We start from the raw sequence: 14,552 nt of genomic DNA on the forward strand, positions 1-14,552 counted from the left end.
TTTCAAAGTGGGTACGGTTGGGATTTTATAGCTCCGCCTCTTGTCCTCTCGTGTCCAGAGAAGGACCTTTCCTACAGTGTCAGCAGAACCGCATGTAGCAGTATCCATCCATCAACACAGTACCCTGAGTGCCAAGACAACCGCTGCCTCACCAATAGCTATACGTTTGATTCTTCCTACAACCACAAGATATGCTGTTGCCCTCTATATCTCCCCTTATATTACATAAAGCTAGGGGTTCTTGGACCGTGTGTGAAGGCAATTTTCACAGACTGTCACTATGCTTAGAGAGGCTTCCTAATCAAATAAGTTCGTCTGTAGAGAGAAGTGCCACAGTATTGTCAATTTCATTTGTGCTTTTATCGCAGTATTATCCAGCGATAACCATGTATTGCGTGAGCTTTGATTCTAATAGCGTAGGCTGTTTCATAAGGTAGCGTGTAGGGCAGTGTTGTGTAGTTAGGATATGGGAGATTCATTTTCAGCGAGATTTCACATCACATTGTTTGATCTCGTGTAATTTTTGTGAAATTGAGAGAAGCCTTTTTTGAACGCTTTCTCTGCTATTAAGGCCTGTTGACTGGTTTCTCAGAAAATGAGGGGTAAGTGGGTTGAGTTGAGGTAGATGTGTGACATTATGGTTCTAACTATATGTGCAATATGTCCCTTATCAGGGAACCTTTTGGGGGTACAAGGGAAGCACTTTATTGTGAAAAAAGTCATGTGCGCTTTTTAGACCAATCAAAATGCTCATCACTAGATAGACAGTATCACTAGTGAAATATCGTACCAAAAACTGCTTCATTGTGATCTGTTCTTCGTCATAGCTGTACCTCTATTTATTAGCCAACTCTTGATTCAGATGGCAAGAAACTCATGTTTCAGTAACTAATAAATGTGGAATTGGGTCACTAGGATATGATTGGTTAGCAGCGAGTTTACAGATGTTTTTCTGATAAATGTGGAGTAGAAGGTTCACTTGTGTGTTCTCTTATTCCATTGATCACTTTAAGAAAACAATGATAGTGGGTGTAAAGAAAGAATTTACTGGAAACATATAAAAAATATTGTGTCAATAAGACACATTCATCTTTACAAATCGATCATCCACAAATAACGTTTTGCGTCACATTGAAACATTTCGTCTGTTTCTATACTGGGACAAACTTTCAGGAATCATAAGACAATTAAACCGGTGAATTCACGTCCTGTAGCTTTCATAGCCACTGAGCCCGTCAGTCTCTGTCCATAAAAAACAAACTGGAAGTGTGTGTGTGTGTCTGTGTAGACCCCAGTGGTGAGAGCCAGGTGGTCAGCCTGGCGTCAGGTGGTCAGCATGGTGCTGCAGTCCTTTCTCCAGGCAGCAGCCTGGCTTCAGTCCGAGTCCCCCTCCGTCACTTGTACCGCTCCCACCGCTGCGGCCAGCTCCTCCTCGCTGCCCCGCAGCCGGTCACCTGGACACACACACACACACACACACACACACAGACACACACAGACACACACACGCTTACAATCATTCCCACTAGCTGCTATCCTTTCAGACAATCTCTGAGAATGTATCCACATTCTGTATCAAAACAAAGGGATGAAATGATATTTGTACAGCTAACCAGATCTCAATCTAGACTTTGTCTGCCTTCTGGTGGGATATGTCAGCCAAAGCCAAATCTATTTTGGGAATATAGATCGTACGCTAGTAGAGGAATCACATAAGTGATGTCATCAAGTGGCATCAAGCCTCCTTGGGAGTCTGGAATCCACAGAGCAATTAGCCTGATAGGACATGTTCAGACAGACCGCCCTTATATAGTCACAGCACACACAGCAGCGTTAAGAATCCTACTACTGAGTAAATACAGTGGACTGAGAGCATTCTGAAGTTTTTCAGTGTAATTAAACCACGACACTACTTACCCAAATAGGTAACATAACATATTGTTTAAAGCCTAGATTTTCCGTAGGCGTTACAATACTCACGGATGAGTTCAGCAATGGCTTTCTGTGTTCTCTTCTCCAGCTTCTCCAGCTTCTTTGCAACGTCTCTCTTCAAATCCCTTCCAACAGAATTAGAATGTTAGATCTGGAATTCAAATAGGATTTGATAGGTGCTTACATGCAATAACACAATGCAGTGAAAGGCTTACCAATCAGGTTTCCTCGGGGCGAGGTTGGCCAAATCCTTGAAAGGGAATAAAGCAGAGAGCGGCTAAGTACACTTGAATGTACTGATGATAATAACTGCACTGAATCCAACACTGAATGAGCAGCTCACCACTTCTTCAATGACAGGTTCCGGGTTCGCAGCCTCCAGCTGGTCCTTCACCTTATCCTCCACTGAAAGAACAGGACAACATGCAATCAGTCAGATATCCACCATCACTGCCATCACACACGCCCTAACCCAACACCACAGACTGAACTGCGTGGGAGTGCGTCTTCCGCACTGTTAGCCGCATCCCTGTGCCGTTTATCTCTCACCTGAAGCAGGCTTGGCTTTGGGCACCTGCCTCTCCTTCAACTCCTCGTCCTCGGGGGTGTAGTTCCTGAGTTTCAGCTCCCTAAAGACCGAGGGGGAGACAGAGTGGAATTACGGCAGGGAGAGCGGGGTGAGTTGTGCCAGTTTTTACTTGAGGCATATTTAAAGTGAGGAGGTGACAGTAATGTCTCCAACTAAAACATGTACATATATTTAAGGACGTGGTGTGTTCCTGGAAATAATCACGTTGGATCTAAAATAAACCGTTTTCAAAATATGACTTAACCCCAAAAAGTTGTCGCTTGAGACAACTTGCCCCCGACGAGGGGTAAATTGTGCCGTTGATTAGTTTGAAGTAAAACCGAAGATTTTCACCTGATATAATGATATATCGAAGCAAGACCAATTCAATACCGAATAACTTAAAGGTTTTATTTAAAGAAACATTTTACAACTTTAAAAAAACAAATTCCTTTAACAAGGCCTAGCCTACAATATACATTACAATAGAGCTTGACTCAGTTAGGAACTTCCCAGACTTTATGCATGTAGAGTTATGTGTACATACTTGATTAGCATGTCCTGTTCTCTCTATTCTCCATGTATCACTTTGCAGATCTTCATGTCCCTTGCCACTGGCTATGGACGTCCCATTCTGAGTAAAATAGATTACTAAGAAAATGAGTGGTCATGACCCATTTCTCCCATGGTTTTCTAGAAACAAGGGGTGGCACAACTTCCCACCCGGCACGAATCACCCGTTCTCCCTGGTCATGTTTGGTGGACATCCATACACACGACCACACACACAACACTGCAGATACGCCAGAAACACCAAGAGGTGGCAGTACAGGCTCCAGAGAGACTGACCGTAAAAAAAAGCCTACACAGCTGCACATTTTGTGTCTGGGGTGTGTTAGCCTCCCTTGGGAATAAGGCCTCTCTTTATTCTTCTGGACATCTCATTAGCATGTTCCACCTGCTTCGTGGGCTAGACTTGACAGCAGCTAGCCAGCAGCTGAGGAATGTTTCTGTGGGTTGAATTATGTCATCTTTCATCATGGTTTCTCGTGGTGAAATTCTTTGCAAGCTTGGTTGACATCTCAGTGGACGGTTGCCTGGATCTCGAGACAGGGGTACAACGCACCGTCGTAGCAGCCAGCTCTCTGTGTATAAGGTTCCAAGTGAGGGATGACTGTACAGGGATTCCTGAGGGTGTGAGGGCTAGGTCTTCTGACCGCAGCTGGACTGTGGTGAAGCTTGAGGGCAAATTCCAGTTGCATCCACCACAGTGCAGCCTCCGGCCACACAAGTGCTTTGTATGGATATGGTGTGGAATATCACATACTGTACACGACACTGCCTCGGCCAAGTACGCGAAACCCTACTCCACGCATCTTAAAGAGGGAGGGTCTAGCCTACCTCCTTAATCTCTCTCTGGGAGGCTTATATCCTAGGAATACATCCTAGTATTTCTTTCTTCTGCCGGTTTGCTCTAATTTAAAATCCTACTTGCATCACTACGAAAACAGAGAAAGACCTTGGTGCCTTAAGCGTACACAGATCTCGGTACTTACTTAACCTACTATCCATGGACTTGTCATTTACATGCAAGTTATTATTAGCATGTATCTTTCTTAAGAAAAAGGGTTCAATTCGTCTTCATGTCCCGATGCTGTAGTTCATTACTACCAGTAGTTCCTTTTCAGGAGGCGTGAAGGTTTTGGAGGGCAAACTTCTTTGCAGCCTTGCGATCGTCTTGTTCTTTGATACCTTTTGTTTTGGCAATCTGATCTCCCATGCAATTTTAATACTGCATGACTGGTCATGAGATATTGGCCACTGCACTCCCCTACAGCTGAGGACGAACCACTGTAGAACTGGCTCTAAGAAACAAAGTATCCGTAGCAAACATCCAACACTAATCCATTCCCTGCAGAAACAGACGTCCTGGTCTGACCTACAGAAGCAATAGAAAGCCAGAGCCAGCCCTCTCCGTCCGTGTGTGTGTGTGCATGCGTGTGTGTGTGTGTGTGTGTGTGTGTGTGTGTGTGTGTGTGTGTGTGAACCTTGCCCTTGCGGAGGCAGCGCCGGAGAGGGCAGTGCATGATCATTAAACATAAACAATGGAAAAACAGTCCTGCAGGATAGAGATGGCTGCTCCTTCCTGCTCTCCGAAATAAAGTCCATCGAGCTGCAGGATATTTGAGAAGCTATTAACACAGGGCCCTGATCTACCCTAAAGTAAACACAGCACGCACACCTGAGAGGCACAGTTCAGTTTGTTGCCAGGAGATGGTATTGAAACGGACAGCGAGATGAACTTTGACATGTTTTTGGCTCTTAAACACAGGGGGGAGCGGAGAGCGTAGGTTCTCTTTCGCACGATAACCTTCAAGAAAACGTGACTTGGCCAGAGAGGTTTTGTTTCTCAACTTGGTCTTGAAGAAACCAGACATGGTGGAAGCTTGGAGTGACAGATGAAGATGCATTATTTCTTTGAATAGGCATGTACTGTACGCCTGTGTGTGTCATCATGGACCAACCTGTGTCGCTCCTCCTCTGCCTCCTCCTCCGCCAGGGCTCGCTTCCTCTCAGGCTCACCATCTTCTAGGTCTCTCCCCTGTCAGGTGACAACAAACGGGCCATTGTCATCAAGCAAAAGCATTTGTGTTGACCACTTCACACAGTGAGAAATATCACTAGACAATCTGCAAACACAACTGCTTCACTGAAAAGTCTGCAGTACGCCTAATACTAATAATTAACATATAAGCTCATGGTCAGGCTAGTCTTTGAATTGGTAAACAGCCTGAACTTGCAACATGTTGAGGTTGAGGTTGAGGGTGATCATTTGGGATTCAAATAACATTTACATTTTGGAAGTCAACACTCAGAGGGTAGGCTACAAAATGGTCCCTGTATGGACCTTAAAAACAACATTTGCCAACACTTCTAAATAAAAACATACTTATGAAATGGCTTAGAAAATCTGAGAATGTTTGAAAAGCAACTAAAGTTAGAGACAATAACAAAGAACCACTCCCAATCCCATGTTTCCTGAAGAGTCTTCCTGCCCACCTGCTAGAACAATTCAGAGACTGACTCATTCTTCAAGTAGCCCACTACAGTTCATCCGGAAAACAATACTATGCTTCTGGAATGTCAACAGACTTTTAACAAAACATAGTAGTAGCCAAGCTGACCCCACAAGCTCTCAGTTTAACACAGGCCAAGCACATTGAAAGACATTCCAGGTCTAACGGCCAAAACAGTGGCCTGTCCTTGGAACAAGATTTCCTGTACGTAAGTAGGCTTAACCTGGGGATACACTGTGTGATTTATCCATGATTTCGCCACAATTTAGCTGTTGCAGACTAAATTGCATAGGCCTACTCATAGAGAAATACTAGTGTCCTAGTGGGAGAGAGGGTCAAAGATCCGAGACCACACCTACTTACTCCTGAGTTCTAAAAATGAGACTGCGACATCCCGCCAAATTTCTGGCATGTCTGAAATTTTTGTTGAGGCTCGTAAAGTGTGAAGGGTGCTACGACATGATTCTGCACTGCCACCCAAAACCCTCACTTCAGGGCAAAAAGAAAAGGTTCCTGCTCAGGTCCAGTGGTCCCAGTCACTGGAAGAGATTGGTGGGGCTTTGGATGGAACATGATTGACTTTTTGACGTTTTTTCTTCCTACCATGACAGTTGAAAAGAGATTGCATCGACCCTTGACCTGCCTGGTACGCCGAATATTGATTGCAATCGAGGCTAGTCTCAACCCTCACCTAAAGGTCTCAATGATTCACGTCAACAAGTTAAAAGCTATGTTCATAAAATTGACAAATGCACAAGTCTCAGCACAAGCAATCATGGCTGACGGCAATCATGGCTGACGGCAATCATGGCTGACAGTCATACAGTGTGAACAAGCACATCGTAGGGTCTGATTAAATGTGCTGTTTAAAGCACATTTAAAAACCACAGCGGTTGACCAAAGTGCTGTACAGTGGGATAAAAGGTACTAAACAATAAAACGATAAAATAAAATGTAATAAATAGCAAATAACAAGAGACAAACAGGAAATACAAACATAAAACAGTGGGGTGCTAAGCTCTTGATGTAATGAAGGCCATATAGAAAAGGTGAGTTTTCAGGAGAGACTTAAAGGCATCCAAGGTCTGAGCGGTATAATATGCAGTGGTAGGCCATTCCACAGCTTGGGGCCAGCAATTACCACCTCTGGTTTTGAGCCTGGATTATCCAGGAGCAGCTGACTGCTTGACCTGAGTGCTCTAGCCAGGCTATGGACGTGAAGGAGTTCAGCTAGATACAAAGGACCTAGAACGTTCAAAACCTTAAAAACAAGTAACAACAAGTAACTTAAATCTATCCTGAAGCGGACAGGAAGCCAGTGCAGGGAGGACAGCACAGGTGTGATGTGGTCATGCTTTCTTTTTTCAGTCAGAAGGCGAGCAGCAGCATTCTGCACTAGCTGCAAACGCCGGAGTGAGGACTGATCTAGACCTACATACAGAGTTGGAGTAGTCAAGCCTAGAGGTTATAAAAGCATGAACAACCCTCTCCAAATCTTTAGGAGGAAGATATAGGCCTTGACCTTGGCTATGAGCCTTAACTGAAAAAAAAGGTGGCTTTGACCACAGAGCTAATTTGTTTCTCAAATTTAAAAAAGTGCTGTTAAAAGTAAGACCAAGGCTTTGTACAGCAGAAACATTTTTGGAGGCTAGGGGGCCCAGAGCACCAACAGAGTCATCCAAGAGAGCAGAATGTCCAAACATAATGACCTCCGTCTTGTTGTCATTTAAGTTGAGGAAGTTCAGGTCCCTCCAGGTTTTTATGTCCTTGAGACAGTCTAGTAGAGGCTGCAAAGACTCCTTGGATTTCGATTGTAGAGGTAGATAGATCTGTACATCATCAGCATAACAGTGGAAGGAAATCTTGTGCTTTCGGAGAATGGACCCAAGGGGCAGCATATATAAAGAAAATAGGATGGGACCCAAAATGGAGCCTTGGGGGACACCACAGGTGAGTGGGGCCATATCTAAGGAGTGATCACGGACAGAGAAACTCCTGTCTGACAGGTACGACCAAAACCACTCTAGGGCAGCACCTTTAATCCCTACACACTGTTCCAGACGAGATAAAAGGGTACCATGATCCACGGTGTCAAAAGCAGCAGTCAAATCCAGCTGATGGCTTGACCTGAGTTCTCTAGCCGGACTATGGATGAAGAAGTTCAGCTAGATACAGAGGAGCTAGGCTGTTCAAAACCTTAAAAACAAGTAACAAAATCTTAAAATCGATCCTGAAGCCGACAGGAAGCCAGTGCCGGGAAGATAGCACAGGTGTGATGTGGTCATGCTTTCTTTTTCCAGTCAGAATGCGAGTGCTCGAGCTGCTCAGCAGTCTACATGCAGACATTTGCAGAACGTGTCAACAAAGGGTAGCTCCCCCCTCTGTTGATCTAAAGGTGGAAGTAGATTTAAGGCACCAGTTCTTGAAAATGAACACTAATTCATATCAGTCACTGATGGGACCTTGAAGCAGTTAGGGTACAGCTGCTGTGAGCTTTCAGTCTTAGCTTCATTAATTAATCAATTTACCTTAAAGCTGTGGTGTGTGTGTGTGTGTGTGTGTGTGTGTGTGTGTGTGTGTGTGTGTGGTACTACTTTTTGCTGCTAATCTATTGAGAAATGAGTTTGGTTGAATAGGCCTACATTTACACCCTGCAAAGCAAACCTAGCCCTGATCCAGGTCGGTATACTATTCGTGGCATCTGCGTGATACGTACAAGAGCTCAGACTTCATGGCTCGCCCAAGGTATTGTGTTGTGGGCAGTAGGCACTGGAAGTACGTTAGCATCCAAACAAGCTAACCCAATCAAACGTTAACGGCTAACGCCACCTTTCCGCGTTGGGACGCCACAGGCAGCAGACATAGTTGGTAGAAAACGAAAATGTATGTCAAAAAGGTTCAAAACGGATTCCATTAGTTAAGTGAACATGTTAGAAACCACTAATATACAACGCTAACTAGCTAAATATATTGTAAGAGCTTGATCTGAAGTAGAGCTTTCCATTAGGACGCATTAGCGACGCTAGCTAGCTAGTTAGCTAGCCACCTCAACACGGGTTAAGGTTAGCACTAGGTCACATCTCTATCCTATGTAGCTAGCTAGCCATCATTCACAGCAGCTTTTGAAAATTACCTGAAGTTGTCGACCTCTCAGTGCTTTTAGCCTCTCTTTCCTTTTCAGTGCTTGCTCCTGCAGGGATCCAACAGTTTGCTCCATCCTGCTAGCACGTTGTTGTTGGGGAAGATATCGGGATTCAGCAATCGAGCATCGATTCATTGCGCCCACTGTAAAGGGTTCAAAGGCGAGTGTAGAACACATCGATTCTGATCTAATCTATTTTGAGATTTTAATTAAGCGAATAGACGAGAGCATATGAACTGTTCTATATCATGTGAACATAATAAATGGGTTGGCATTCTGAAATACTCCCACCAGCCAAATCATTTGAACGTAAGATACCTTACAAAATGAATTAGATGACAAAGAGATGAGCTATCATAACAATGCAAATAGGCCTATATTATATTCTGATTTTTTAAAGCACATTTTGTATGCAAATTATGTGTGTGTGTGTGGGGGGGGGGAGAGTTGAATATCAATTGCTAAAGAGGATGGGAGTTATTTAGTAGGTCCTATGTGTTATTTCTATTGTTTCTGAACTATAACACTAGTCATAATCCTAGCCATACACTTTGAATATTCAACACGTGAGAGAATGCCCCTCAGTCAGAGAGCAGGGCACACACAGAAGGCTGGGTAGGTCCTGGTGTGGAATGTAGGGCATTGCCATGGCAATACAGCTGCCTGGAGGTTCTCATTGGCTATCCTCCTGATCAGAGTTGGCCTGCAACAAAACAGACGAGGTAAAGATGCAACAGTGGAAAATACAGTCTTGTGTCAAATCATGAAGCTTACAAAGGAACATGAACAAGAACAAACAACCTTACACCTTTATACTGCGTCATTACAATACTGTACTCATCTCGTTCCATCTCCTATGCATCAACCACTGAGATAGGAACTTCTAGTGGCATATGAAGAGTGGGACAGAGAGAGCATGCAGAACACATTTGTACAACAGTGACCACAAGAGGATACTCCCCCACAATGCCCCTCTTGTGTGTATCTTTGACAATGTAGCTTTGGGCTGCGAAAATCCTCCCTGAATTCTGATCAAATTTTCTGAGGTGTCACAAATGATGTGCACACCTCTGCCTTGTGTTAGCTGCATGACACACAGCCTGGTAAAGCACTAGATGGCTTAGTCATACGGGTGCATTGTAACACTAAATAATTATACAAAAGAAAACCTAAATCCTTTTGAGGAGCTGCTTTAAGTGTGTCCCATGATGGATCCAGGTTATTTGAATACCTCTCTTATTATGCTTTTAGTGCGCTGTATTTGTCTTTGACACCCTAACACTGTTCAAGTGAGAATGATGTGAGTTTCCATATAAAGACAGATGAAAAAGACAGTATGAGCAATGCAGCAGGCCTAGAGCACAATTTTCCACTTTAAATGTTTAATTCAAAAACCAATCAAATTATGTAGGACAGATCCTTTGGGGAGATTTGGTACTAGTAAGGTGTCAGTCCTCTAGTAGGCTATGTTTCACAGATTTCTTGAGGTGTTGTTTAATGGACGTGTCCTCAGATTCAATAATGTAGATTTACAATTGTAGTTTTCAACTGGGCTAATCCATGATGTAAATGTGGGGTTCATAGGGAAGAGCTCCACATCAAAACAGAGGGTGAGATGGATTCCATTTTATGCAAATTTAATCAGTTTACAGCAGAACAGTATCTTGTCTCTCACTACTGGTACTTCCTGTGTTACTATTCACATGGAACCCACAAACCAATCAGAAAATAGCAATATATTTTTAACAATAGAATATCTAAGAAAATATACAAACATTAACATTCAAAACAAACCATATAATTTCCATAATTAAGCAAATAATACAGACAATTTTCACAAAGGGATATGTAAATCAACTCATAATAGCAATACATTTACAATTGAGTTTACAGAATGGGGGTGGATGTGTCTTTAAGAATATTTACCTGTCCACTGTCTGCGCTCTCTGTCGTAAGTACAGTGTTATAGGAGTCTATAATTCCTCCAAGTGCATTTTGTCCGACTTCAATTAAAAGGCGCGAATGAAACATGCAGGTTGGCGTCATCAAATTGACACCCGGTAACATTGTAACACATGGGGGGTAGTTTACAGTGAGACGTGAGCTGATCATTTGCTGCTGCTGTGGGAACTCCTCCGTTACTGAAGCATAGTCTAAATGCGGACATGGGTGTTCCTTTGGATTTTCATTCCCCTGTTTTTGCCGTGGACATAATTTCTACGAAGATTGTGGCACCCATGCCATGTTTTCCCGAATTTATTTGCTTGTAAGAACTTTTGTCATACAGTAGCTGAAAATTCGAATGTCTGAATTCTGTCGCTGTGTGATATCAAGATGCTCCAGAACATGTTGCGTCCTCACTTTTTGAAACAACAACTAAAACCTCGGACAGAAATGTAGCCTACAAATTCAATGATTGAATTTCATACTTAAAACAAAGGACTACACATAAAAGGGCGGAGGAGATGGCATCGAAGGAAAGGTTGTATGAGCTGTGGATGTTATATTACACCAAGGTGAGTTGGGAAAGACGTCCGTGACACCTGTTGTTGGCTTCTTTCTGCTTTAACGCTTTGGTCAAAATTGCAAATATGAGTGAATATATGAGTCTATATCTTGGCAGTCCTTCCACTTTGTTCCCACGGGATCTACGTAGCCTATTAATAAGCGATGAAGTATTTTGGATTCGTGAAGCAAGAGAGGCTAGCGTTCAGTCGCTTGACAGCATGGATGGGCTGTAGTTTCATGTACAAACCATCGTAACCTATGCTACTCTATTAAAATGATCCCCTTCGATTCAAATTGCAGTGTGCAAGTGCTGTCTCAACAAGCCATATGGATCTACGAACCTGACAAGGGCAGGTGCTTTAGCCTAGGCTACTTCCTGAATCGTCTTCCGACTTTTTTGGTGTTACAAAGCTGGTGTAAGCAGTTGATCAATATATTAAACATAAAGATGACGAGTAGGCTAAGCATATATTACTTAATTCTCACACATTTTAGGAGTGTAGTTGCTCCACACATGAGCGTGCCTTTGATACAATCTAACAAATTGCGCTCTATTAGTGGTAGGCACTAGGCAGTGGACTGCAAGCCTGTAGCCTATGGAAAAGTCATGTGTGTGAGATAGGCTCACACCCTCTACTGGCTTGAAAGTCATTATTCACTGGTCTGAAAAAATGTTGAATTCACTTTATCAAGATGAAGAATGGTCCACTCCCCTCTCCCACCATCAACCACCCCCTACTCCCACAAGTGCAATACATTTGGAGTGAGCTTATATAGCCTAGCACTTTTATCCAAAGCCATCCACATAATGAACAGCACTAGTTGTCCACATGTTGGAACAAAATATTTATATCAGCAGGCTTATTTTAAGTACATTCACAATTCCCCCTTGAAGGACAGCAGCTTGGGAATTAATGAATACATTTTTTATTCATAGTTTACCATCTGTTTTCATGTATGCCCAAGGAAATGTGCGTCTGTCAGTCAGACATGACGTTGTTCCTTGTAATATCCCTTCCATTATGTTCAACCTCTCTTCCACATGTGATAGACTGTAGGGCAGGAGTCAAAGCCGAAGGACCTGTTCTGCTGACTGGTTTTAGCGAGTACATTACAGAGGAGCCCTTCCAGACTCCTGTCTGCTCCACTGACATGCTGTAGTCAGATGCTGGTCTGGGCGGAGATTGGGTGTCAGTCACCGTGTGAATAAATGGACTCATTATTATACTTGTATTGTGATGCTGAGCTTGTGTACAGGTAACTGACTGTCTTGTGCCGGCGTTGTTATCGGGAACATGGTGGTTCTTGTGCCTCGTCATCTGTCCCTCAAGGTAGTCCTCCTGAAGGTAACACATTGGATGCTTTATTTGCAAGCAATCAAGTTGAATATAGGTTATATTGTTTTACGAGTGTTGACTATTTCTTTGCTATATTTGTTTTGACTGCCAAGCAGTAGTCACCTGTGACTAATGTGTAACAGCACAGCAGTTACTGGGATCAGTTGTGTGTTGTGTGAGTCAGTGTCCGTAGCATCTGGTCATGACAGTTGCGTACCACTTCTGTGAGCCCGACCACATCCTATTGATTCGTCCCTTAGTTTTTGGAGGACACATGTGACATCACTAAGCCACTTCCTTTCCTTTGAGCGTGTCTGTGGTAGGCCTCTATCTGACAGCATGGCGCAGTTTGTGATGATACAGTAGTAGGATTTTGCATGTGTACATTTTGAATGCTTGTAAATGAACAGAACACAATGCTGTTGGATAGTAGAGGAAGTTGGGCTCAACTGAACGGGCTCCTCCTCTAAGTTTTAGGTAAACAAGAATGTCATTGTGACCTGAAAGTGATGAAGAGGTGTTGATACTGTAGATTTCACAACAGTTCATGTGTTTATCACCTCAACTGAGGTAACTTTTAACACAAGTAATTAGCAGGGTTATGATGATAGGATCACAGCACAGTCAACCCGCCTTTCCTATTGACTCTGAACATACCTTGTAAATCTTTTGTTAAATACAGGTAAGTCCAGTTGGTAAGTTCAGTTGGTATCACCTTTTTAACTGGATGCTTTCCTCATGTTAACTGGATGTCTTCTCCATAGTCCTGGATGTCTTTTCTATAATCTCTCAGATGTTCTCAGATGTTTGTTTACAAATAAGGCGGTTGAAATCAACAATATTTTCCTCCCCCTTTTCAGTACAAATTGCGCTGGTGAACCCACAGTTCCTCATGTACTTAAACTATAGACAAACTGTGTCAGAACAGAACAGTTCCACCACCTGTTATATTTGGATTCAGTCATTAGGCTCCATCAGTGTTTCATTAGGCTACTTCAGTGTTTCAATCAGCCACATAGCAAAGTGAAAGGTTTGGAGTGAAGACTACTGTACAATAAAATAGGTGAGTGAATAGGGGAGCAGCATTATTGATCTTCTAAGCATAAACCACAGGTCTCCCAGAATTGGTAGAAACACGTTCTTTGTTTGAGTAATAAAGAAACATATCAATTTGTTATCCAGTCCTCGATAACTCAACTATTAGCTTGTCATACTAACAGTGTAAACCTTGCATTCTGGGACGTTTTCTCTATGAATACCGGCCTGTTTGATGGCATCATGCAGACTTGTCAGCTCTGTCTGGGGGTCTTCTCTTCAGAGACCTGGGCTGAGTTTCCCAGAGGCATCGTGGCGCTACGTTCATCGTAAGCTATGGCGTTCATCATAGCGCTACGATGAACGTAGCGCTACAATGCCTCTGGGAAACTCAGCCCTGACCTGTAGATTGAACTGTACACATGTTGAATACACGTGTCCCTACCCTCTCTGTGTGTCTGGAATTACAACATGACGTGCTCTGGCATGTCCGTGATGGAGGTGCTGTGCTTCCTCTGATTGTGCAAGAAATTCTGCACACCCATCTTAGACCCAGAAGGTCTTACAGTAAGTACAGTAGCATCATAAAACCACTGACATCTACAAGTTTTTTGTCTAACGCTGTGTGTGATCATTAATTTGAGGGTTGATTTCAGGAAATTATGGAGCAAAGTTGCATAGTATGTCATGTTTTAATGCAGTGCTTAAATGGTTACACAGTAGCACACACGTTTACCAATCCTCTGCACCTGGCCTTGCATGCTGCTAAATAACTCACATTGTTTGGTGTAGAGGAGGGGTGACCATAGATTTACAGGCTGTTGAATATCAAAACTGCATATCTCAAGTCGATCTGAAAATAATTTAAGGCATCAGCAAATCCTGACTCCCGTACAGGCAAAGACACATTAATATAGTCTGATCTCATGACTGATACAAAGACAGTGGACTTG

General features: G+C 43.1%; 2 protein-coding genes across 2 annotated transcripts in view; one reads left to right on the forward strand and one right to left on the reverse strand.

Moving 5' to 3' along the window:
* Positions 1 to 1,038: 1,038 nt before the first annotated feature.
* Positions 1,039 to 8,806, reverse strand: ccdc12 (coiled-coil domain containing 12). Its single transcript, XM_084441677.1, has 7 exons — positions 8,711 to 8,806; positions 5,026 to 5,102; positions 2,482 to 2,561; positions 2,276 to 2,337; positions 2,148 to 2,182; positions 1,981 to 2,057; positions 1,039 to 1,454 (listed from the first exon to the last, which is right to left on the reverse strand). Exons 1-7 carry the CDS (start codon positions 8,792 to 8,794, stop codon positions 1,375 to 1,377), a joined length of 495 nt encoding a protein of 164 aa, XP_084297803.1. The 5' UTR covers positions 8,795 to 8,806; the 3' UTR covers positions 1,039 to 1,374.
* Positions 8,807 to 11,173: 2,367 nt separating this feature from the next.
* nbeal2 (neurobeachin-like 2) overlaps positions 11,174 to 14,552 on the forward strand; it is a 39,874-nt gene continuing 36,495 nt past the window's right edge. Inside the window, 1 exon segment of the mRNA XM_084441567.1 lies at positions 11,174 to 11,235. Coding sequence (XP_084297693.1) covers positions 11,185 to 11,235 — 51 coding nt within the window. The 5' untranslated portion in view covers positions 11,174 to 11,184.

The sequence above is a fragment of the Borostomias antarcticus genome (genome assembly GCF_949987555.1).
Source record: "Borostomias antarcticus genome assembly, chromosome: 8".
Classification (NCBI taxonomy): Eukaryota; Metazoa; Chordata; class Actinopteri; order Stomiiformes; family Stomiidae; genus Borostomias; species Borostomias antarcticus.

Bases quoted from the DNA above. Each gene is read 5' to 3' on its own strand.
- ccdc12 (XM_084441677.1), bottom strand. From the start codon at position 8,794: ATGGAGCAAACTGTTGGATCCCTGCAGGAGCAAGCACTGAAAAGGAAA. The intron at 2,338-2,481 runs GTGAGAGATAAA...CTGTTCTTTCAG, and splicing joins CAAAGCCAAGCCTGCTTCAG to TGGAGGATAAGGTGAAGGAC. The intron at 2,058-2,147 runs GTAAGCCTTTCA...TTCTGTTGGAAG, and splicing joins GCCCCGAGGAAACCTGATTG to GGATTTGAAGAGAGACGTTG.